Here is a 26,361-nt window from a genome sequence, read left to right as displayed (position 1 = left end):
AAGCCCCCCGTTTCCCAGACCTTTGTATTAGGGCCAGATGCATGTTCAGCTATTCCAGCAGCACACCGTGCTCCTCCCTTTCCATTTTCTTTTATAATTAGGGTCCAGTTCTGAGCAGCTTTTTTCTTTTTCTGGCAAATGTTGGAAAATCTTGATGGTCTAGCAAAGAAAAAACAGCCCTTTCCCAGCTACTCTATCACACTCCACTGGGGAAGCAGCTTCAGCAGCACAATGGAAAGGATTAATTTTTGCGACTTTTAGCAGGCAGAAATGTCATTTAGAACCAGCCCGTCTATCAGGTGTATGTCATTACACGTGTTTCTAGCAGCTCGAACGCTGAGCCTCTTTGCTCAAGGCAATTAACAGGCATTTCACTGAAAGATTTCCAGCTCTTATCCAAAAATCTGTTTAGCATCTTGGTTTTCAAATCCATGACATTTAAAAAAAAAAATCAGGGTTAACAGGTTTTGCTTTAAGGAAAGACAACTTCAGTACATGTCGTGCTGGCGACCATTCTGTCACCCAAGAGGTTGAGCGCAAGCAGCAATGCAGCTCCATCACGCTGCTCTGCCAACATGCCTCAGCTGATTGCTGCCAGACACACCTCTTGGCCTGTGAAGCAAGTTTAATCTCCAGGGCCTGTTCAGTCCTTGATTTAAACACTAGCCAATACTGCAGTGTTTTTTTAATATAAGGGCCCCTAATCACAGTGCAAGATACAAACTAAGGTTGTACCATAGAAACACGTCTGGTGTCAGTCTTTATTTTACCTGAATATACATTTATACAGGCCATAATAAAAAGGCTATTATGCAACAGTTCAGTGAGTTATTACCTAGTTTCAAGAATAATGCATGCAGTTACAAAGGAGAGGTAGAAACACTGTATTAAAGACCTAAAAATACAAACATTATATAAATAAACACTTTCAAATTAACTGTTGGAATTTCATACAGATAAATAAGGGTAAAAGTACATTACTTTGTCAAAGTAAAGGAAACACATGGTTATCAGTACACTAAAACAATATTGATGTATGAGAACTGTACAACTTTGTAAAATAGTTCAGACCACGGTATCTAAAAGAGGATTAAAATGATTTTGTCCTGGACAATGGTTTATTCAAGTATTCAAGCAGTTGAGTAACCCCCCCCCCCCCCCCCAAAAAAAAAAAAAAAAACCCTTCCAAAAGTAAAATATAGGAACCATTTCCAGAGAAGATGATCTGCCTAAATACTTTGTGAATTGCTGTTCTGATGATCTGAAGGGATGCTTGAAATGATAAGTGCCTATGAGGCTATGGGAAGCTTCCCACCTCTCCCTAAAAATGCATACACAAGTACCCTGATTTTTCACGCACTATATGTAGAAATCCCACATCACTAAATCAGCATCCCGATTCCAAACCTTATTTCTAGTCTCACATGGCTCCTAACAGAGCCTCTCAGTTTACAGTATTTGTTTTAATACTGTCCAAGATACAGGATACAGAGAGCTGTTATACTTACAGAGACTGCAGGCAATAATGCACATACTGCATGCACAACAAAAGATGCAACCAAACCTATATAGAAAGCAAACAACCAGCAACTCAAAACATTTCCATTACTGAGAAAGTCTGTAGCAGTAGTTACTCAAGTATTAGATAAATAGGTATAAAATGGAAAGGTTCACATGAATACAAGTTTTTACAGGTTGTCTGAAAGTCTTCTAGAAGCTACATTTGAAATTCTGAAAAGGATTTTATATACACTGAAATAAAACTTTTTCAGCTAAGTCCATTGTGCCTTTCTCTTGTTTTTTTTTTAAATTAATAGTTCTTCAAAAATGAATGTACAGTTGCTTTAGTAAATTAGTGCAATACAAACTGTCTTGGAAGAAGAGCATCTAGTTGTATCCATATCAGCTGATAAAATTGTTTGAGTATTTTGAAGAGATGGAGCAAAATTTCTTCCAGTGACCTCTTCCTCCCCTTCTTTAAAAGGTACTTACTTCCCACCCTTCCTCTATTCACTGATGAACTGTATTTACAAGATGTAAGCTCGGATCCAGACAAGCTTAGCCACAAAAGCTTCAAACTGCAGGTTTATACATTTGGAATTTCATACCTTCATTCAACAGTCTGATACTGGCAATTAAAAAACAATCTTCCACAAACCTTTGAGTGGAATTTCCCTATGGAAACACAGCTTTGTATACTTTGTGAAGAAGGATCCATTCTGAATAGTCCTTAATAAGGAAAATAAAATTGATTGTTGTAGTTAAAAGTACATGTACAAAGTTCAGTTAGAAACGTGAAGACCTATTTCTTTTAAATTCTGCTGCTAGGAGGAAAAAGGGACGAGTGACTGTATCAGTAAGGCAGATTTTCTATAAATGTTGTACTTTTGGATTTTTTCCTCTTTGAATTTACTGCTGTTTCTTTGGTAGTCACCACAGAACTTTAAAAACTGTCTTCCACAGGGCAGTGGGACAATGACAACAATTAAGCTGTAGCAAAAAAAAGTACGTCACTGAGTGGTCCCTTCTGTTCACACCGCCTGGTCCTTGGGGTACTGCTACTGTTCATATACAGCCACTGTGCTATAGCAAAGTGCAGAGAGCCGTCGCTCAATACTAGATTTATCTGGAAAAAAAAAAAACCACAAATGTTAAAGTACCGTCAAGTTCTGAACACATCAAGTGCAAATTCATTTCAATGCAGAAAGAATAAAAGCATTGCATCCAAACGGACATGGCTCTTCAGGTTATATAGCAGCATCAGCTAAGGACGAGCACTTGAAAACCATCCAAACTGGCTGCTCCTCTCGTGCTTGCTGCTTTTATAGGCTATGCCTAATCACGAAATTACACATTTACATATATTTATAATAGATAATGCTCATCTTATACTCCAGGTGCCTCCCCCAGGAGTTAAATATACAAGGCAGGTAATAAATATCAGCCAAAGGAAGTTCATCTGCATTCAGAGGATTTTATTAAAAAGGTTAAACACAAAGCTCGGCACAGTGATTTTTGCGCACTGTTTGTGTTTAGTCTGGTTTCAGAAGTCCAGCATTTATCCTTTGGATTTACTTGTTAAATTGAATTTATTACAAATCTACTTTTGCCCTTCATTTGTCCAGTTTTCCACTTTTGGAACACAGATTTGTTCCTCTGAGTTCTTACATTTTAAAAACTCTTGTGTTAGTCATCAGGAATAGCTTCCGCTACAAGTGCAATACTGCGAAAGGCTTTGTACCCTGAGATGTAGCAGCATTTGCCTTGTGAAGAGGCTTGGTGTGGACTGCCATGGATCGACAAACAATACTAGAGGTGAAATCCTGGCTCTCCTGAAGTCAATGGCAAAACTCCCATTGACTTCAACTGGGCCAGGATTTCACCCAAAATATTAGACCCATTTATTCTGTTCTCCGCAGCCAGATGTTGCTATTTTTATAATAAAGAAACACTTTATGCATTTTGAAGAGAAGTAGAGGATCAAGTTTTTTACGCTCTCTGAAATTTTCAGTTACTACCAGGGTACACAAAATACACTCTCCAAAATAACTCACATTTGTGAACGTTTTCTATATCTGCAGGGTCCTGCAGTATCTTAGTCAGTCCTTCCAGCAGCATGGCTGCTTTGTGGTATCGATACGTAATATCTTCTGTCTGCTGAAACATCTCGTCTAGTGCTGCTGACTGAACCTGGAAGCATTCATTAGCATCAGCTATATGAATTGTTCTAAGCAAATACTATTAAAAAATGTATCTCAGAGAACTGACTGATAAATGAGTATCACTCTGTGGATGCTAATTAACAGTGCTTCTGTACCGTAAATATGCTGGTCTGGTTTTATAATTTTTAATATCATCTTATGGAGAAGTTACAGGCAAGTAAGTGTTCACCTAATGGCACACAGAAAGAGTCCTGCATGTAGAGACTGTGAAATGCTTTATGATCCTTTACTATTAAGCATGGTACAGTATATACTTACATTTCAAATTGTAACTACTCACATATACACACCTGTTATCAAGCTAATTTTATTTGTGAGAGAAACTAATTTGTATGTGGCTACCGAGTCATGGAGGTTAAATACAGTGGATACTTGCCAAGATCTTATGTCTAACACCACTATTTATCCAATTCCATTTCACCAGAACTTTCCCTTATCTGAAAGGTAAGTAAATCTCCTAATGTGATACAGTTGCTGTACCTTGTTCCCGGGTTTATCCAAACAGCTGTGTACTCAAAACTTGTCAGATACACAGATACCTTTTCCCCATGTTTCTTTATTAACATTTTTATTTTCTATAGACCTGCTGACACACTTCTTCAACCTAGGAGTCCCCCAACTCTAAACAACTCCCTAAACTAAAACCAGCTGATTGGGAAGCTGTGTGTGTTCTGTTTCTAGACTTCAGTAAGCTTTATTGTGTGATACTCCAGCGCACAGAAGCCCATCATGGACTGTATAGCTTAGCAGTGCATTTTGTAGTGTCTATATACAAAACCTGCTGATGTGTGGGAAAACCTCAGAGCAACTGTATCAGCCCTGGCACGAACAGGATTAAGGCCAAACATGCAGTGCTATCTGATTAGATTAGAGAGATGTGTGAGAGGAGGTCGTGCCCATCACAAGTGTTACTACTTTTACTGATCTCAATACCCTAAATGCAAGTGAAAGGAATGATTTACCATTTCCACAGCACAGTTGTAGATGAGTTTCTCTGCGGTCACACTGTTGATTTCGTCTACAAATCTTTGCTTGTCAGAGAAAAAACGATTCAGCTTTTCTGTCAGCTTCTTACACATGGTGATGCAGAATTTATATCGTTCATTCAGAGTTTTGACAACTGGAGAAAGTCAGTGTTAAGAAGAGGTTAAAACATTTCAATTCAACTTAACAGGATAGCTTTCTAATCAAGTGAGTGTTTCTCTTTGTAGTTTTATTTTACCATCTACTGTGTCATTTTTGCTGTCGGGAAAGTATATCAAATAATTTTCACTTCATATTAATAATTACCCATTCCCTAACCACTAACGTCGTCTTTTTGTCATAGTAATTAAGCAATTCTGTGTCTGCAGTTCTCTCTCTCCAGAAGTACAAGTAAGCATGGTCAGTTCTGGAAAGCGCTAAGATACCTCTTTGCCCAGCTGATTTAGTCGAAGTTTCCTTAGGGACTAGTACAGCTGCAGGCAGGAAAGGGAGTATGGTGTCTGGCCACAGTGAGATCCTGAATGTTTCAACTTAATTCTTTTCAGTGATGGGCCAAATAAAGGTCAATAATTCACAAGCAAAGGAAATGAAAAGATCAGTGTCCTAAAGCAATGGCTGCGTATACCTTGTTTAACAGCAGTGGATGGGTTCAGTTTTCCCGATTTGATCTGTGCTTTGGCCAGATGCAGAGAAGATGCTAGTAGCTGCGCTGCTTTCATATACAACACCAGCTGCTCTACTTGTCTGGAAAAAAATAATTTCAGCATTTCTGATTTTTAAAGATTTTCTTCTTTTTCAAATAGAGATATTCAACCCACAGCCAGATGCTCAGATATTAACCAGACACCCTCCCAATGGCTCTGCTCCCCACACTATGTGCTGGCAGGAAATAACTGTCGGGGAGTGAGGAAACAGGTGTCCAAAAATGACAAAGCACCCCGGCCCTCTGTGCAGCACTGGTTGGGAGAGAACCCGTCTCTCTGGCCGGGAGAGAGTGCACATATAACCTTTGCTTTCATGTACAAAATAGAACCCAATTTGTTGTTTGTAGGTTAATTACATGAGGCCAATGTCCTTCCAGAAAGCCCCTGCTTGCACTTTTCTCTTGAGTGTCCTTACAACCATCCCTCCCCCACCACCTAGGGGTTACTTGCAGAATTCCAACATTTGGGACCATCACACACGTTAGTTCTTTTTTTTGCAGGAAGGGAGAAATGACTGAGATTTCCACTCCCATCACCAGCATGTTCACCTTATTTCTCCTCCCTTCTAAAGGTTTCACATCAGGACTGAGCTGCTTCTCTGACAGAGGCTTAGATGTGACTCCCTTTGGAACTAGGTATTGCTGCTCCTGGTCAGCCAGAGATGGTTACTGACGGAGTCATGCAAAGAGCTCCCTTTTCCCCATACCTGGGGGTGTGAAGACTGGAGCTCAGATTCCCAGGCATGACAAAGCGTAACACTGCTTCAGGCAGCAGCCGCCAACCTTGCCCTCCACTCATCTGACAGTTCAGAGAAAAAGAACCCCCCTCCCCACCAAACACTTTCCCTCTCCCAGAATTCCTTGTTATTCATCTGCCAGCTCATTTCAGTCTTTCCTCTGCCACTCTATGGGCCTCTTTGCTTTTCAGTTGTTAAAGAACGTTCATACTACCACCAAACGTTCCCTAAAGCAGAAAGGTCACTTCTGACAAAGTCAAAACGAGGACTGTCATGCGCAGACATATAAATTCATCTGAAATTCACTAATTCTATAACAACTACTTAGCCAAATACCTACCCCCATTCTTTGCTTAGCTGGCTTATCTGATCAACAACCACACTCTCCTGAATCTGATACAATGACACTGCAGAGGTGCACAGTTCTGGGTTTCCTCCCCGTACTGCTGTCAGGTCCAGTACACATTCTATAAATGTCAGCATCATGTTCAGATGACGCAGTGTATCTGTATGTTCTCTCTGTCAGAAGGAAAAGAAGACAATTTAATCACAATAGGCCATGTGGCAAATACATGGCAGCTATCTGGGGAATAGTCAGCATCTCGGCAACACTGTGCAACACACACAGTATTAATACCAATAGCAGGAACTCAAGAACCCACTAGGTCAAAGGGAATCGAGATGAATTATCTTGCTTTTAAAACAAATCTAAACATATTGCAGATGTACGCTAAAACCTTGTAACAAATGCCCAAAGAGTAGGACACTGAGCTCTAAGTTTGTTGAAACCAATCTGTAGAGTGGCTAACGAACTCACAAGTGGCATGTATTATTTATTATTTTAATCAGCAACCACAAGGATGCTAGACACTTGTATAGGAGAAACCAAAAGAAGTGTTCAGCTTTTATTGTATAACATATTTGGTATCTAACAACATAGTTGATCTAAAGCTTCAGTATTTAACGTCTGCTTTACTCCAATTTAAATTCAGATCTACAATCACTAGGTTCATTATGATTAAAGTGCTGGCACAATTCCCTGTTTGCTGGCTTTGGACAAGCAGTAAGCTATGGCAGGGTGTGCACTGTCACTCAGCACACATGTGCATTGATTTGGCACTGAAATAGTGTCCTATCAGTGGAAAGCTTTGTTAAACCAAAGCAGACATGCTCATTTTGTCACCTATGAAAAGACAGGAGATACAAGGAATAACTGTCAGCGAGAAAAGGACAAACAGAGAGGGAACTTTTTTCAAGCTTTACAAAGGGATATTGTCTAGTAAAAAGGAAACTATTAAAAGCACTATTCAGGCAGATCCTCAGCCATATTTCCATCATTTCTAAGTAATCATTTATTGGCATTAAACATGACAAAACATTAATTTTTCTGTACCTCCATTAATGTTTCCTCGGGCAGTTCAGGAGCTTCAAAAGTGATAAAACCCTCTAAGCTGGGAGGTGAAGTACCATAAGACATGTACTTCAGACTTGGAGCTGCCTCTGCTCCAGGAGGAGAAGAACCCATATAAATACCGGGAGGGGAGCCCATATATACACGGCCACTAGTAGAGCAGAGAGACCCTCCAGAACTGTTTGATCCAACTATAGGAAAAATAAAACATGTTCAGTCCAACAGCTTGGTCTAACTGGCAACTCTGGGCTAAAGTTAATATAAAGCAGAAGTCACCACAAATTCACAAGTTTCTCGTTATGCTTTATATCGTCGGTCCAGCACCTAAGCAGCAGTCCTTATTGGACAGTAAAGATTTATAAAATGGGCATTGTGAGAAGAAAAAGTGATTGGCTGACAAGGATTCTGACTGCAGGTATCCGGTCAAATTCGACAGACAGAATCAAGTTCACAAAAACACCCTTATGCAGATATGCTGGACATCCACACTTCAAATGGAAAAAGGCATTTAGCCTGTTGGCTTCTATATTTCAAAGCACATACTAAGGTGTGCTAGAATCCAGTATGCTTGCAAACCTTGTGCATTATTCCTTGCATACTGTGTAACACCAAAGGGCAGAAACAGGTTTAAAAATCTACTTTTTTATATCTTGGAACAAACAACTGTGTATGCCATCTGAACCAACTTTAGATCCCATCACAGACATGGTGTAGACTGTCACAAATGTACACTGTAGAATGTTCAACTAGCAGCTCTACCCCTCTCTTAAGGAGAGAAAAAGTCAGAAGACTTAGACTGACATTCCTCTCTAGTCCTGATTATTGTTTAACACCTGCTACAGCATTGTCCCGAGGCCCTACTGTGCCATGCACCTTACAAACACGGGTGAAGAATCAGGTCCCAGTTCCAAAGAGCTTACAAATTTAGGCATTACATTTGCCAAAGATACATTGTTTGAAAGGGGTGTCTTACCTGAAGTTGTTCTAGTTCTGAGGACCATATGGGTGCAAGTAGGAGGGGTAGCACTGTTTGGAGGGGAACCCACAGTAAACATTACTGCCCTAGAACTTGCTCCAGTTCCCATGGAAGGAGGTGCCATTGCAATTCCACAGGCCCCTGCTGGAGCTGGAATAAAAGGTTTACATGGTATGATGATACAATACACAGCACTCTCTGAAACAGAACCAGACTTTGGACTAGACTGGGGAAAAATGAGGGCATCTTTGAAGTCTGACAGCAAATAATACCATATGCCACAAGTAGTGCTGGGCCACTTGGCTGAACACAAACAGAACTAAGATGCACCCTTAGCTTTCACATCCCCTTCCAAGTTCCACTTGAAACTAAATTTGCTCTTAGCTCTAAACTCTTCTCCTCGTGGAAGAGAACTAGAGATTACTTTTGAAAACCTGGAGACAGTGCTTAGACCCTATGGAAATAGATGCTATAGAAAATAAGATAGGCAGGAAGGAGGCTGAAAAAAGAGTCAGGCCTCCATGGATAGCACCCTGGTTTCAAAAAAACATTGGGAATTCTAGCCATTAGGTTGGTACAGCATTCTCTGTTGACTAGTTTATGGAAGGCACAATCACTAGTCTTAGAAGCCAGCATGATGGAAGACAAGCCAGCATGATGGAAGCTAACCTCCATGAGAAAACAAGCTGGAATAAGAAGATGGAGTTGCAACAGAGGTATTGAAAAAACAACCCCAAATGAGCATACCCAGTTCTGATATTTTTATCATTAGGGCAGTTCTGGGACGCTCCTATTTACAGACAGTGCCCAACTATACATGGTGCTTTATAAAGATATTCAACATACACATGCAGAAATCTTCTGAACAGTTTATGTTTGTGTCCAAGTATTTTCAGAACCAACATGAGTGTTGGTGACACAGCAACCACTTTAACCAGTGAGAATGTCCATAAAAACTCCTAATACTGATGGAATGATAATTGGGCTGTATGCGTTAAACTACAATAATATCTGAATTTACCTGTATCCATTGGTCGCTCAGCATTGAGGCTGTCTGTGCTGCCCTGATATAACTGGCCACCAAGGATAGTCTTCGCTTGCTGATCTGACAACTTCCCAGTACTGACAGATCTACACAGAAAAGCAAATGAAAATGGAAAAAATTCTCAATGTAGCCTCCTCTGCACCTCACAACTGAGGATGGCTTTGTGGTAGATGTTACACATCTGATTTCAAGAATTCTCTGTAGTATCAACACTGGACTTACTGAAATAAAACTGACTACAATCGTGCAAAGACCCCAAAGGTTAAGACAGTATTTCAAGTTTAGCCATATTAAGTTTATCAGAATTCTGAAGTAAAAACTAGAAGGAGGCTAATGGTGGGGACTAGAACTCCAAATTTAGACGATCAAAACAAATAAAAGGGAACTTAACAGCAATACGGTGAAGCAGTCCAGGATGTCAACACTATTTTTTTTACACTGCACGTGAGGTTTCTGTGGTACACACTAACCTCCAATGTCTCCATAGCAAGAAACATCTCAAAACAAACCATAGGCTATAAATTGCACGCAACAGCACTCTGGTTTCAGAACAGCATGGCAATTCTATAGACAAGTTATGCCTACACAATGTCTGCAGTTTGTAAACAGATATGATTTCTACCTGCCAAAGGGAGCCTTGCTGTGCTGTTCTACTGCCTGTTTTTCACTTCCTTGTGTCGTGTGGAAGTGCGTGAAATCCCTTGGGTCAGTCATGTCTTTAGACTGCAATGGGACATCCGCCGAACCCTGACGACTAACCAAGGCCAGCAAGTTTGAGGATGCTTGAGTCTTAGGTATCTTGAAAGGAGCAGTTGCCTAAACAAGCATTGAATCTGGTTAGCATACAAGTGAGTATTCTCAGATACTGAGATAGCTGTAAGTAAGTACTATATCGTAACAATTTTTTTCAGACAGAATTAAGTTTAACAAACCTTAGTGGGAGAGCCAATAATTGTTGGTAATGGAGTTTTAAACAGCCACTCTGAGCTCCTAGGTGATGATCCCATATGTTTTGTAGGTGATGTTCCCAGGCTGACTGGCCTACTTGGCTGTGGAGAGTAGCTATACCCATACCCTGCATATGATGGGCATACAGGGTCTGAATGTTGCTTTCGAAGCTTCTGTTTGTTCTGGTAGATATCTGTTAGAGTCGGGGTACTCTGCAGCCTGGCTCCCATCAAGAGGGACTGTGGTGACTGAGACTGTGGTATTGGAGAACCTGGGAAGAGGCACCAAGAAGAAAGTGTGATTCTGCTAGCAGTGACTTCAAAACAGTCCTACAAAATATGAACCATTAAGCGATTCTGAAGTTAATCTGAAAGGACAGAGTTTTATATTGTTGTGAGATATGTTTGTTCATCAGCTGGCAGGAGGAGTGGATTCAGAATGCCAACTGCCCGAACTAAAGGCTAGACGTACATCGAGGAGTGATACACAACATGGTCAATTGTCCAAAGGGACAGGATTTCAAGGTGACAGCTGTACTGGTTGCTTCAGAACCTCTGGAGAGTTGAGCCATAATTAATGAAATGGTCAGCTCCAACAGGTACAGCACAACACGTGGTTAACTCTCAATTAAACAGCCAAGAGCCCGGATAAAAGAAAGAGTAATGGAATTACACTGTTGTATATAGTATCTGAAGGGAACATTTTTTAGGACAGTATGACTGAGAAGTTACTTTAAACAATGACAGTAATTACTAAAGGAAAGCTTTTCAATCATAACATTACTAAAGGTAAGAACAGGAGTACTTGTGGCACCTTAGAGACTAACAAATTTATTAGAGCATAAGCTTTCGTGGACTACAGCCCACTTCTTCGGATGCATATAGAAGTGGGCTGTAGTCCACGAAAGCTTATGCTCTAATAAATTTGTTAGTCTCTAAGGTGCCACAAGTACTCCTGTTCTTCTTTTTGCGGATACAGACTAACACGGCTGTTACTCTGAAACTTGTCATTACTAAAGGTGGAAATGGGTAAGAAAAAAAGCATAGGAAGTGAGGAAGGGAGGAAGGGAACCCACCCTTCTGACTTTTTCCTATTCTGATAATCTTTTGATAATAAGTCACAAAAGGGATTTAAAGTTTTTTTGTTTTGTTTTTTTAAGTTTAATGAAACAGTCTCCAATCATAAAAGGCAACTCATCTCATGGCTTCTGCAAAGACTGCAGATACTAACAGAACAAGGTAATGCAAGGGGCCATTACTTGGATCATTTGTTTTCTACCCTCCACCAAAGGGAATGTTTCTTCAAAACCCTCTGTGCCCTAAACAAGTCCACTCCTTGTCACAAATGTCAGGTTTTTCTTGTGCAAACCCAGACCAAGGAGCTTTAGGACCCATTTGGTTAAATAATGAGCTTTGAGTAAGGAGTATGCTCTCAAAAGTTGCACCCACAAAGAGGTGCCCTTCCTAAGGGCAGTATTTTCTGTCTGTGCAGCTGAAGTTCCAGGTGGAGCATTAAAATGCGATGCTGTAAATTCCGTGTTCCTAATGGGAATGGAACTAGTTTGTTAATATCAAGCTTCAAACTCAAAATGGCCAGTTATCAATGCCATCAGTTATATAGATTGAAATTTGATGGCACCCTCTTATATTTCAGATGAGGTATTGCACCAAGTGAGGATTGTACAGAATACTGAAGTCTCATGGTCACAGCCTTGCTGATAACACGTACCTCTTCACAATCTTAAACAACTCTGACAGTGAAGTGCTAACAATTTCACTTATCTTTAAGTTAAATTGAAGAACTTTGAAAATACACCACAGTGGTTAATTTCTTTGCTTGTTTTCCATGCTATACTGTATAGTAACATGGCAATATATCTGTTTTTTAAGAGGAAGCCAAATCAACAGTTTTTTGAATTCAGGTTCTGTTTCATAAACCGGTGCTTCCAAAACCACTCATCTTAAACCTTCTTCCAAGTTCATTCAATGAAGTGCCTGTAACTATTTAGCCAAGTCTTTTAATTACCTTATGAGGCCTACATTTACTATAGTTAAAGTGACTGTGACCAACCTCACTTTGATTTGATTCCATTCCATTAAGCAATGACTGTTTTGGAAATAACCTGCTTGCCCACAATTCCAGAGTGCTCATGTCAGATTCTCCCTCTGAATTCTCAGCCAGCAGTTTTGATTGTTTGAAATCCCTTCACTCTTCTGCTGGAGAGTTTAGAAACTCATCATCTGTCACTTCAGAAATCCAAGTCTCAAAGAGACATTGGCTGATGTTTTTGAATTCAAAGTTTTTAGATTCTTTTGTAAATTGCTCTCTCTCCTTTGTTGGCCGAAACAACTACGTACAGGAGAACATTTTCAATTCCTCAGAAATGGTGATGGTATTTCACTATATCTCTGCGCAGCCATGATTTCAATGGGTTTTGAATTTGAATACCCATTTAAATGCTTAAGACAGATAACTGCAGTTTACGGTATTTTACAATTAAAAATACCAGAATCTTTTAATATTAAGAAGTGGTACAAGTCAAATATGAAAAGGACTTAAGCAGTTCATTAATAGGAGGTAAAATAATTTAAACACTCAAGAGGCTATAAAAAGAGAAGAACTGAGTTGTGGCAGGGTACATGTTTAAGTGAATTTGTTGCTGGTGCTAAATTAACAGTCCTATAAACCCCTATTTAAGTCAAGAATAGATACACGTACAACTTAGGAAGTGGCTTAATCATATTCTGGAGGGATCATCTTTTGAAGCAAGAGGATATTTCAGTCTGCAGACCTAGTCACATTCCTTGACCTCTGTGGAGACTGCTAATATGAATACTAACTGTGCCGGTTATTTTTGTGACATGGAACCACCGTGGACACAGAACTCATTTCACACAGGCTGAACAGTTGTCAGATATTAAACATGTTTGGCTACTAGCTACATTTGTCTTAGAAGTGAAAGATTTCTTTACCAGAGGGCAGTTTTGGGAAACAAGTTTCAAGTAAACAAAAAAAATTCAACAGCATATCTTAACATTTAAACATCTTACCTACCGCATAAGAGATTTAGATTAAATCTCAGGAAAAACTTCGTAACTCTAAGAACAGTAGGACAATGCAGCAGACTGCCTAGGGACGCTGTGGATGCTCCTTCACTGGAGGATTTCAAAAAGAGGCTGGATAGCCATCTTTCTTGGATGGTTTAGACACAACAAATCCTGCATATTGGCAGGGGGTTCGACTAGATCAGGGGTTCTCAACTTTTTTCTGAGGCCCACCCCAACATGCTATAAAAACTCCATGGCCCGCCTGTGTCACAACTACTGGTTTTCTGCATATAAAAGCCAGGGCAATTGCCTGGGGCCACAGGGGCCCACACAAAGCTACGTTGCTCAGGCTTCAGCTTCAGCCCCAGGTGGCTGGGCTCCGGGCCACAGGCTTCAGCCTATGCAGTGAGGCTTCGGCTCTCTGCCTCGGGCCCCAGCAAGTCTAACACTGGTCCTGCTTGGCAGACCCTCTGAAACCGGCTTGCGGCCCCTGAGGGGGCCACAGACCCCTGGTTGAGAACCGCTGGACTAGATAACCCTTGGAGTTCCTTCTAATCCTATGGTTCTATTTCAAAATAAGATACTTAACATTTTAGATAGTTCAGACATAAGTGCCCCTTGAGCAGGAGAGAAATGGACCAAGCCTGCTGGCAAAGTCACTATTTAAACCTCAGTTAGAAATGGTGTAGTGTGTCTTCTGAGCAATTCTTCTGTATCCCTTTTGGGTAGTCCTTCCAGTAGGACCCATCTTAAATAGTATCAAATAAAGCAGCATGAATCCCTATCTCCTCCTTCCTCAGTTTGCTGCCTGCATGCCTAGATGGTTTATGATGAACTAAGTTCATTGAATGCCTAGCAACATTAATGTCAGACACTAGTCAGTTCCCTGAGGGAATGAGGATGGGAATGTTGAACACAGACACTAATATTTCTTGCTGTCATTTCTCATGACACGCTGATCTATCACAACCACATTTCAAGAAGTACTTTACTGTTACTGATTATATTCCAAATTCATTTCCATCCTTGGTTAATAACTTGCAGGGGACCAGAATAAAGAGCGGTTCTTTAATATTGTGAACTACAGAGACGAGTCAATTTCTTACGGTCTTGCGGACGGACTACAGGGCTGGAGATTGGTGACGTAGGTCCTTGTTCTAAATACTACCAACTTACCCTGGAACCTTTGGTAAGCCACTTGGGGGTAATGGAGACACAGAAAGGCTGTCTATAAAGTGGGACTAAAACCCAACTTCATCCAGTGCTTTCAGGTGTATAGTGAAATGGAACTTGGCCTAATGCCACTCACCTGAGGCGTTTCTACTCCTTGATTCGTGCCCTTGAGGTTGACCACAGCAACAGTGCCCAAGCTGCTCGGGTATGGTTCCAACTAAGCAAATTAAAAGCAAGAATAGAAGTTTACATTTCTGCCTTTCTGAGGCAGGAAGGACAACAGCATGAGAACAACAGACTGCAGGCTTCCTTTCAACGGGCTTTCTTCAAACAATCACTTAACATGAGCCACTTTTGCAAATGAAATCTAAATGGACAAGATTTGAATTTACCAGATACTCTCATGTCAAAGGTATTATTCCTGAGATACCTCCCCTCGTTATCTACCGATTTGTAAGCTTACCTAAGGGCGAAGGAGAATACGGTCTCGAAGACCCTGTGGACAGCCTGCGTCCAACACCTTGCGCAGAGTCTGCTGGTACTGGTGAACAGGAGCCCATCTTCAGAAAGCCCATGGGGCTGGTATTAGACCGCCTCACCACTGCAGATCTAAAAAGATCAAACCCAAAACAAACTCTTGACGTTTTGGAGAAGCATATGAAATTAAAATCATATTTGGATAAGCATCAATGAGCCTTAAACTGAACCCTCCACACCAAACATAAGCAGCATTTTATATCCTTTGGTCACAAAGTGGAATCACAACTTTTGACGCTGCTGTAATATATGACAAATTAGAAGTCATTTACCACAACCTTTAGACAACTCATTTTACCAGTTCAGACACTAGTTGTAATAGCCTGCGCAATTAAGCCCACAACAGAGCATGGACCCCTGTGAACTCCCATTGCTGCATGCACAATTGAGTGGGAAAGCAGGCAACAGCAACAGACTCCAACACAAATGCTGATCATTAAGGCAGGAAAAGGGAGCTTAGAATATACTCATCAGAAGAGTTTGAAGTACTGGACCTGGTATGCGGATCAGCTGTTGGGAACAAGTTATTAAAAACAAAGTAAGGCCCTTGCCACACTGCAGCAGTATAGCCTCAAAATTAGAAATCATGAAAAATCCAGATAACTGTAAAAAGAAAAACTAGGTTGCAAGTTATCTGTCTCTTGAACCGAATGTTCTGGCTCCAGTGGGTACCGAAATAAGATAAATGGGCTGGGAGGTTGGAGAGCCCATCCTCACATTGCAAATAGTCCTTACGCAGGTGGTGGGGTTAGTCAGCCAACAAGAAGCAGGGCAATCTGTTGTCAGAGGACCAGAAAGGAAGACACTGAGAAGGGAAGGTCTCTGGCAGCATTTACCTTACTCAAAGAAAAGGAGTGTAGTAAACCTTTTGAAAGGGGGGGCAGTTTCTGTCCCACTCCCAAGGCTCTATAGAATACTGTACAGGACAAAGAGTGAAAGTTTGGGAGTGGACCAGGAAACAGCAAGTCTAGTTCGCAAGAAGAGCTTTTTATTATGATGAAGCGCCAATTAACAACTCACATACTATAATCTGTCCCCTGATGTACTAATAAAACAATGCATGCATTCATCCTATCATTAACGTGTGAAATAAGAACAGAAGAACTTATTACTGACATTTCAGTGCATGTCATAATGCTATAGCACATACAAAGAAGAGAGCAAGAACTCATCCTTTTACTTCTTTGGGCAACATTTTAGAGTGGAAAAAACAAGTATATTCTAGGGCTTCTCTACTTCTCTTTTACTGAAAAACTCACTACACTGCCAGCCATCTAACTGCAAATTGTGATGAACTAATACATTGTACTCATTCTAAAGTCTGTTTTGAATTATTCCGTGCAAAACATTTAAACTCTTCGTATAATTCAGCTTACACAAAATGTAACTCTGGCAGTAGTTTACTATGCAAGAAAGCAGGCCATCTTTCAGTGTATAAACACAAAGGAAGGCCATGAGAAAAAGGAATAACTCACCTCGGTGATCCATGGGGGTTTGACACAGGGCTGGCAGTAGATGTGAGATTCTGCTCTATACGCTGATAATTCCGCAACTGAGTGGGAACTGGAATAGGTGCCGTTTCGCTGCGTGGGGACACTGAAGGCTGACATTGTCTGAAGTTGGAAGGTATTGAGAGAGGAAATGACTGCTGGTAAGTGGGTCTCTTGCTAATTTGTACCATTGTCAGTATTTAAAGAAAATCCCAGAAACAGGCAAATAAACTCCAGTTTTGCAGAACATGTAGACAACACAGTCTGCAGTTTATCCAAGTTTGGCTCAATCACTTACAAAGCAAGATCAAGACCAGTTTGCCACTAATGAGCTTTTCTTACACTGGCCTTCTGAGTGCAGAGAACTGCAACACTAACTGGTAGAATCAATCATGCAACACAGTCTGCAGATCAGCAGAACTCCATTCCTCCCAGTCAGACTCCTCTGTTCACTATCTTTCAAAACAAAGTGGTTCTAGGAAAACCCACTGTGTAAAGAACAGGAAGTTCAAGAGCAAAATTGACTGACATGTTTACAAAAGCTACTAAGGCACAATCAGAGATTTCCCAAGAGACATTGTGAATTCATAAAAAGAAAACATGTTACGTAATCAACTCCTACGTGCACAAAGTGACCAAAACACACCTGAACACTAAACCATTTCATCAAGCTGTAGATGAGTTTTATGTACTTCAGTTAATAAGCGTCAGTGACTTATCTCTCAAAGTTAGTTTTGATAAGTGGATCAACTTTCTCCATGATAAGAATTTAACCAGCAATCACCACTTTCAAGTAAAAACATAACAAGCACATTTTCCAATTAACAGATTCCTCCAAGTAAGACAAGGTATTCTATCTGGTCCCTCAAACAAACTACCAACCTCAGAGAGAAAAAAATTATCGGAAGGATTGCAATCAAACCATTTTTACAAGCACTGTGTGATTGATATTTAATTTCAATCATTTTCTAATTTATAATGCATTAGTTTACATTAAAAATCGATTCATAGCTTTTCTTCTATCCAGGACAAAGGTAACTTGTGAATATACAATATAAAACCTGTTCAAGTTTGTTTTGTCTTTTTAAAGTAAGACCCAGTGAGATTTGTCTGTCCTTTTTAAGGTCTTTTTTTCTCTGTCTCAGATGCGGTCTCCCTCCTGTCCCGCATGGCTCTCTCATTCTTCCCCTTGGATAACTAGTGTGTAAAACATGCCAGCCTTTATTAGGTATTCTGCTTCAGCAGACGAAGACAAACTACCTAAATGCACCAAATTTTATGTAGCATCTTGAAGGATGTCCTCCATTCCCAAAAAAACCCAATGCTTTCATGCTGATGAAGGAAGCACTGGTGATTCTAGACTAATGACTCTCACACTTCACTGAATTTTACTAACAGCAAACCAAACAACAGTACAGGAGAAAAGCATAGGGTTATTCAGTTGTTGGGGAAATTGATACATATACGCCAGACATAACAGTATTTTTCTAGAATGTACTTCCTTTGGCTAACCCTATTGCCAAAGCAATACTCCTACTCTTTTCTGATATTGGTTTCTCACCTTTATAAACTGAAATCCCTCAGCAAGTTTTATATACCAAGAAACTGAAAGTCCAGCAGATTACTTCACATACTGGTACTAGTCCTGCGTCCCATACAGCTCATAACATTTCTTTCCAGAAGCCAGCTACAGACGACTGAATGACAAACTCCACACAGATACTGAAGATTGGGAGAAAGGACCACCTCAGTGTAATCGCAAAAAAGCACAGACTATAAGGACCAATTCTTCTAACCTTGGCTTTAACCCCAAGGGTACCTTCATGATGATGTGCCCAAAAATCCGCCTCAGCCTACCTCACCCCTAAAGAGGGGGAAGAGAACCCTTGCTGGTAATCTAGCCTAGGAACTGCGGTGGGAGCAACAGGGGCATAGTTGGGCCCACAAAGGAACTTTAGAGAAGGTAGTGAGAAGGGAAAGAACTCAACAGTGTGAAGCAAAAGGAAGGGGGAAGTAGCAAACAGAGGAACAGAATAGAAGGCAAACTGGAAGGAGGAAAGGACATCCGTGCACTCCTGTGTGGAAGCTAACTCTAATCAGACAGCCAGGGTCCTCCTGAAGTAGTCAATTTCAAAAGAATTTAGAACTATTTTCATCTTCCAGATGAACCTTCTGTTCCCTCCCTCCAGCTAGATTTGAGCTATTCCACCATGCATGTTCTGGTCTAATGAGATTCTCCTTCAAGGAGCTGCAGAAAACCACTGGAAGAAACACTCAGTGATAGAACAGAGGAGCAGCCAGTCAGCATAACAGAAAGCTGAGAGACACAAGCAGGCAGAAGTGCCAAGTCATCTATTATTCAGAAAGAAATTCACTCTCTCAGGGGAAGGAAGCGGCAGACAGAAGTAGACAAAAAGCAACAATTTTTCCTACCCACCTTGCTAAAGCTGAAGGAAATGAGCAGTCACCGCAACCACTGCCTGGCTTTGGTTCTATTGAAATCTGGATTCTTGATATTATTTTGAAACAGCTGCATTCATTACTTTGCCATTCCATTATATGAAATACTGCTTCCTTATACAGCACTGAATTCCCATTCACTAAACCTTTTAAGTTTCAGAGTAACAGCCGTGTTAGTCTGTATCCGCAAAAAGAAGAACAGGAGTACTTGTGGCACCTTAGAGACTAACAAATTTATTAGAGCATAAGCTTATATATGCATCCGAAGAAGTGGGCTGTAGTCCACGAAAGCTTATGCTCTAATAAATTTGTTAGTCTCTAAGGTGCCACAAGTACTCCTGTTCTTCTTTAAACCTTTTAAGGATCTCATGACTTGCTTTACTCAGAGGCTAGATCTACACTGGGGGGAGGGGGAGAAAATCAATTTAAGATACGCAAATTCAGCTTCGCGAATAGCGTAGCTGAATTCAACGTATCCGAGCCGACTTACCCAGCTGTGAGGATGGCGGCAAATCGACCGCCACGGCTCCCCCGTCGACGGGGGAGTACCTGAGCTGGTGGAGTATGTGCGTCGATTCGGGGATCGATTGTCGCGTCCCAACGAGATGCGATAATTCGATCCCCGAGAGATCGATTTCTACCCGCCAATCCAGGCGAGTAGTGAAGACAAGCCCAGTCTAACACAGTGAAGCAAAACAAATGGATAAAACTGTTGTGACAATATCTCCTAATATAACATGATCTACAACTCCCCTGGGGATGGTGCTTCCTTAATGATAGAAAGCAGTGCCTCTTCTTGCCTAGAAACTGTTGTTAATTCAGGAGTCATTGTGAGCACATTTGAGCAGATAATACTCTGTCAACAGTTTTCTGGCAGTCTCATTGGGCTGCAGAACTCCAGCTCATATTTATAGAAGTTTCTCAGCTTTGCAACAATTAAGATATTCTGCACCTCATCTGCCGCAGTGGTGAATCTGCCAAATGACAGTAATGAAACCACAGCTTTAAGGGCCACATGCTGAATGTAAGGGCCTAAAGCTTCCATGCATAGTGGGCAGGCTGTACACAGAATCTATACAAAGGCATCCAGTAGCATGATGGGGGAATGCCAAGAAGCAGATGCCCCACGTCTAAATTCCAAGCGCAGGGGGAGCAGCAGTTACCCTGTTTCCCCGAAAATAAGACAGTGTCTTATATTAATTTTTGCTCCCAAAGATGCGCTAGGTCTTATTTTCAGGGGATGTCTTATTTTTCAGAAATGAAAAATGCCTTATTATCGGTGGATGCCTTATTATCGGGGAGGTCTTATTATCGGGGGGATGCCTTATATTACAACGAGAGGCAAAACTGTAAGTAGGCCTTATTTTCGGAGGATGTCTTATTTTCGGGGAAACAGGGTACTATATCTGTAGCAGTAGCAGGGGGTGGTGGCTATGCAGACACTTCAGGTCATGCTGTTGGGTTGGGTGAAGTTCTCTCCCCACCTGACCTCACTCCCTCTTTGTTATGTGCAAAGCTCATTTACTTGGACTTTGTACAGCAAGTTCATTTCGCCCTAAAAAAAGTGAGCTGACCGTTTTTCATCTCCTGAATATTAACTACTAAGTAATTTAAAGTCAACGTTGTGACCTATTTCCCTGCTCGTTGTTTCATTGAAGAAACATACAGCTATTCTTGGGAGGGCAGTGGAAGCCTACACCCAAAGTCCAACCCTCGGTATGATTCATACAGTTACACAGTTTGGTAAAATTAATTTAACCAGTCAATCAGGAAAAAAAAATCATTTCTCCATAGGACTTAATTATACTTGGTGAAAAATTCGTAATTAACTTTAAACGAATATTTCCCAGCTTGAAAAACAAAATCGCCTTGTAGTTTGAACTGTATAAAACCAGAATATCATAACCATCAGTCATATACACACACTACTTTTTCAACAAACTACATCCAAAGCAGCTCAATATTCTTAACCAGTTTCGCTGTTAGGTCACCTGATACCAGGTCACCTATAGTAACTAGACCTAGTCATTCAAAATTTGATCAAGCAGTAATTAAAAAACCTGTAGTTGGAATACCAAACACCTGTTGCTAGCCAGCACAAATAAGTGGCTCTCTGACATCACCAATGTGGAAATGCACCTAAAATACTTTTCATAATTTCAATTAACATTAACTTTGACTTTAATTTAGAGTATAAAGAGGCTTTTAGAATATACTTACAATATTTTGCATACAAGGCAACTCAGACCTAAAAGTCATTAAAAAAAATCAGCTATTCTGTTTCTCTGCCCTTAATAGATATAAGCTCCACCTTTTATATTTAACAGCCCATATGTTAGCAAATTTTGCAAACTGCTTTGTGATCAGCACAAAGAGATAAACTTCTCTTCTTATGACAAGCATTTCTAACCCCCCCCCCCAAAAATGCAGTATCATCTTCCTGTAACATTAGCATAAGCCAAGGAAACAGTCAATATCTGCAGTCACTATTTGGATAATCATCCACTTTTTCTCTTGTATCAAAAATTGGGTTATGAAATGCATTATTTCATCAAATGACAAATTTAATTCTCCTGTTTAGATACTAATAGAAGCATGGGTACACATGATGTTTTCCAAATGTTACCAAGTTAAAAAAAAAAAATTAATAGCCGTTTGTCAACATCATCATCTGACAAGCTGTACCCAGAACTTTGTCTTCAGTTACAGTCGGAGGGAAGTGTTTTGAACATTTAAGTCAGGTATATTGCAAAGCAGAATTCCACATACAGAAAAAGGGATTGTAAACCATCTTCTCCTTACAGTTAGCTAATCAACACAGATTTCCAAGGTACTGAAGGATGTTGGTGGATCACTAACAATTAAAAACTAATGTACTCTAGTATGTCTGAAAAGCCAATGGCTATCAGCGTACCAGAGACACAAGGTGGATGAGGTAATACCTTTTATTGGACCAACTTCTGTTGGTGAAAGAGACAAGCTTTCAAGCTACAGAGTTCTTCTTCAGGTCTGTGTAGCTCAAAAGCTTGTCCCTTTCACCACCAGAAGTTGGTCCAATAAAATATATTACCTCACCCACCTTGTGTCTCTCATATCCTGGGACCAACACTGCACACATCAGTGTACCAGTTTATCAACATGTAACTGCAACAGCCTCCCTTTTTATAGCTCAATAGCTGCTTTTAATGTCCTGTATCCCTAACTGGAGATGGGTGTGGTTTACTACGTAATGCTAATCAGACACGTAGACCCCTTCTCTGGAGGGCTGTGCCTGGGCACCTACTGCTGCTGGGGACATTCAGAATTAATCAAAAAGCCAAACACAAATTCTCTCTTTCCTCAAGGAACTTAATTGGCTGCATCTGAGCCAGAAGCTAACTGAGCAACCTTCTACCGCTAAAACAGTTAACAGCAAATACTAAAGAAAGATCTTAGATAGTAGCACTATCCTAAATGAGTTTCCAGTAAGCAACAGAAGTAAAAAACAAACAAACTCTACACCAACAGAGAAATTAAAAAGATGGGAGAGCAACTCAATAACATACCTGTTAGCTGAACCAGAAGAACTACTTCGGGTGGAGCTTGAGGATGGTTTCTGTAAAGTTCCTGAGCTTCCAGAAATGGTTAATGGTGACTGCCTGTTAAAACAAGAAGCCACAAACACTGTCACAGAATATGAAGAACTATCTGTAAAAAGAAAAAAAAAAACATTTCTGTAGAACTTGCTGATTTCGAGCTATTTAAATAGTCATACTGTGTTCTACTGGGCATATTCATCTTCCAGTGGAAAGTCCACATTTAGCAATGTAAAATCCAACAACTGTAAAGCTGTGCTACAACATCAGTTTTAGACTATGAAACTTAGTTCGATAAAACCCAGCACATATACCCTCCACACATCATGAAGTCGCTTGAAGCCCGTCTGCCAGCTGCTCCCAATGGCATATCATCTACAGAAAAAGGCAGAGAACAAATTGAAACCAACGTAATTTAGTCAAGGCCTGAAGATGTATCTTCAATATTCTTGCTTATATGAAATCCTTTTAATATCTATTATACTTTACATACATGCAAACTAAGAAACTTTATTGCCATATTAGCAACAAAATAATATGAACTGCTTCACAGATGATTTCACAAAAGATATCCCAAATCTAACCCAAACTTAAGTTATTACACAGAAAGTGGTTCTGTAACAGACTGGTTTTGAAAAGTAATATCAGAAAGATTTTATTCCCAAATTATCCTAATATTTAAGGAAAAGTATAACTAGTTACGGTATAGCATATCAGCACTGCGAAACCTACACCACTGATCTCCAGAAACTCCTTGGAACACAAAACAACTTAACTGACCCAAAGATACTGCACAACATTTTTTAAAAACGGAGACATTTGCAGTGGCATGGGGAAAGCAGGTGATTAAAACAAAAACACTAAACATCCATGGCTTATGTTGCCACTATGCAAGTTTAACAAAAATGAAAACACTGAGTACCATGAAACACAATGTACACTATAAGCCTTGTGTGAAACTGTATGGTTGTGAAGTCTAGTCTTTCGTTGTTTCTTAGCTTGAGACAGTAAGTTGCTGCAGACGGAAGAAAGGCAAGAAACTGAACCTTATAAGCTTGACTGGCAATGTTTAGCTGGTCTATGAGTCACATGCTACAGCATGTCCACCCTCAACTGCTAGGACACTTAATGATTTTATGCATCCCTTATTCACAATGGGCTTTTTTTTTTTTCCAGTGTTAATAAATCAGAATTCTCTGTGAATTAAAGGACCCTTATTTCAACCACATACCATCATTGCCCTTAGGCACTCTGATAAGCAGCACAGAATAAAAGCTAAGATGCTGGGGTATGTACACAGAAACTAACCCTTCTACCTCTGGTGCACACCCAATCCTCACTCTTTCACAAATGATGAAATACATTCTCCAATAAACAGAAGGGTATTCGTTGGAAAGAAAGCACAATAAAATATCAAGATACAAGCTCCCAATATAAATTAAAATAGGTTTGGAGAAAATAAGAGCAACCAACAATAGGATACAAAAATATTTTTAAAAAAAGAGTGTGAAAAGTGTTCTTAAGCATCAAAATAAAGAAGATTCTTACATGAGTGATCTGAAGAGATGTTGTGTGGAACCAGAACAAAATCATCTGTGTCACAAGAAGAGTTCTTGCTACTGGTGCTGGCAGAATCTTTGGATACCTGAAGATAGTTAGGAGGACCCAATGGTGGGGAAGACAAGTTGTCTTCTTGAATATGCTGCATGTCTGGCAAGGACTGAAGAAAAAGTGAGAATCATAAGTCCAAATGGTTCACGATGCAGGATCTCCCTTTAGAGGGCAGGCTCACAATACAATAAGGTGAATGCTACCCTGCTTTAGCTAGCTGGAAAGAATATAGGGAACAAAAGTAAAGGTGAAAAATATATGCATTTAAATTATAAAAATTCTCCAAAGTCTTTTAAAAATACTAATTTTAATTTGAATTGTGAGACCCTTTTCAGATGGCAAGGAACCTTATTAAATATGTATGTAAAGAAAACCTTTTTTGAAAGATATATTGAAGCCAACTTAGGTGTCATTTCAGACGGACAATTTCACATTCAGATAGGTAATGGGTACTGACTCTGAAGTTATTCATTCGATCATCATTCTTCATGGACCTAGTAAGAGCCCAGAAAGAGGCTCTCCAAGGATTACCTGGGAAGCTCATTCACTGTGTTGGCATTCACACCAGCACAACTAATGATCTGGCACAGTCTTTTATAAAAAAGCATGAAGAATGGGAAAGGATTGAAAACCTTTATAAAACTGCTGCACTAAAAGACAGCCATACTGTTTGCTCTGCCTTTTTTTAAGGTAACTGTTTAGATGATCAGAGCTAAAATTAAAAAACAAGTTAGAGGAGATTTGACAATTTCTGCCCGCATATAACAGCAAACGGAGGAATATGTTTTTGACAAGGGTTATTCTTGAAGCAAAACAGAGAACTTACAGGAGGAGAAGCAAAACGACAAGGAGAACTACCACAGGAGCTGCCAGATATTGAGCCTGCATATGTGGGCACTGGCACAGGGCAAGCTGGAGGAAGAAGAGAGGATTGAGATTTTAGATGAATTTTCAAACAATTGAACTGACACAATGCAATGATTTCCTCACTGCTGGTTTTAATTTATAAACACTTCCAGAGCTTCAAGTACACAGCATGTCCTTGGAAAATGCATTCACACAATGCTACTTAAGACCAGCTGAAATGCCTAAGAAATGCATAAATGGCAACTACATTTCAACCAAACATGACACTCAAAGATTTTACAGGTTTTTTTTAAACACTGGAGCATGACTGCTGATCTGTGGAAGATGTTTCAGAAAGAATATGCTACTCAATAGTATAATTTTTTCTAATATGCCTCACTGATGAGAATAAGTGGAAAAATGCAACTACTTACACTTTTTGACTGTTGAAACCTGATCAAGGAAAGGGTGGTTGAAGAACGCTTCTGCAAAACAAAAGGTGAGAACAAATGTGCGTCAACCTACAAACCATATTAGAATCTGCATTATAGCATACAAGGAAATAAGTGGTTACCCTTCCACAGAATCAATACTTCACATCCAGAGGCTGAAGAACTTATAAAAGATTAAAATCTTCCAGGTTATTTGTTGCTATTACACTTGGAAAGGAAATACAGTCAATAGCTTTAAAGAAGTGGCTTGCACGAGAATCAGATTGGATGTTTAAGGGACATTTTATGACTCAATGTTAGGGTCATAAATAGGGTTACCATACGTCCGGATTTTTCTGGACACGTCCGGATTTTTGGTCCTCAAATCCCCGTCCGGAAGGAATTTCCAAAAAGTGGGACATGTCCGGGAAAATAGGGAGGCATGGTAAGGGGACCACCTTCTCTTCGGGCTCCAACTTTCCCGGCTCCCTCCGCTCTCCCCAGCGCAGCAGCAGCTGGAGCCCAGGAGGAGGCGGCTGCGAGCTCGGATGCTGCCGCCAGCCGGCACTGCTCAGCCGGAACCAGAGCCCGAGCCGAGCTGGGTCGAAGCCGCGGGGACCGGGGCTGGGGGTGCTCGGCCGCCGGCCAGGGCCAGGTTGGAGCCG

The 26,361-nt window shown here is 40.4% G+C and overlaps 1 protein-coding gene across 2 annotated transcripts in view; it reads right to left on the bottom strand.

Moving 5' to 3' along the window:
* Positions 1-743: 743 nt before the first annotated feature.
* The window catches only part of ULK2 (unc-51 like autophagy activating kinase 2), a 53,617-nt gene continuing 27,999 nt past the window's right edge, over positions 744-26,361 (bottom strand). For both annotated transcript variants that reach the window (XM_054008012.1, XM_054008013.1), the window contains 18 exons: positions 25,700-25,750; positions 25,246-25,331; positions 24,357-24,528; positions 23,123-23,183; positions 22,779-22,871; positions 16,759-16,896; positions 15,210-15,355; positions 14,883-14,963; positions 10,511-10,797; positions 10,201-10,394; positions 9,555-9,664; positions 8,531-8,683; positions 7,540-7,748; positions 6,487-6,665; positions 5,332-5,450; positions 4,685-4,842; positions 3,555-3,690; positions 744-2,626 (listed from right to left, as the gene is read on the bottom strand). In XM_054008012.1, the coding sequence (XP_053863987.1) occupies positions 2,559-2,626; positions 3,555-3,690; positions 4,685-4,842; positions 5,332-5,450; positions 6,487-6,665; positions 7,540-7,748; positions 8,531-8,683; positions 9,555-9,664; positions 10,201-10,394; positions 10,511-10,797; positions 14,883-14,963; positions 15,210-15,355; positions 16,759-16,896; positions 22,779-22,871; positions 23,123-23,183; positions 24,357-24,528; positions 25,246-25,331; positions 25,700-25,750 (2,441 nt within the window). In that variant the 3' untranslated portion in view covers positions 744-2,558. The remainder of the gene's footprint in view (positions 2,627-3,554; positions 3,691-4,684; positions 4,843-5,331; positions 5,451-6,486; positions 6,666-7,539; positions 7,749-8,530; positions 8,684-9,554; positions 9,665-10,200; positions 10,395-10,510; positions 10,798-14,882; positions 14,964-15,209; positions 15,356-16,758; positions 16,897-22,778; positions 22,872-23,122; positions 23,184-24,356; positions 24,529-25,245; positions 25,332-25,699; positions 25,751-26,361) is intronic.

Source organism: Malaclemys terrapin, chromosome 18 (genome assembly GCF_027887155.1).
Source record: "Malaclemys terrapin pileata isolate rMalTer1 chromosome 18, rMalTer1.hap1, whole genome shotgun sequence".
Classification (NCBI taxonomy): Eukaryota; Metazoa; Chordata; order Testudines; family Emydidae; genus Malaclemys; species Malaclemys terrapin.
This window is presented reverse-complemented; position numbering and strand designations above follow the sequence as displayed.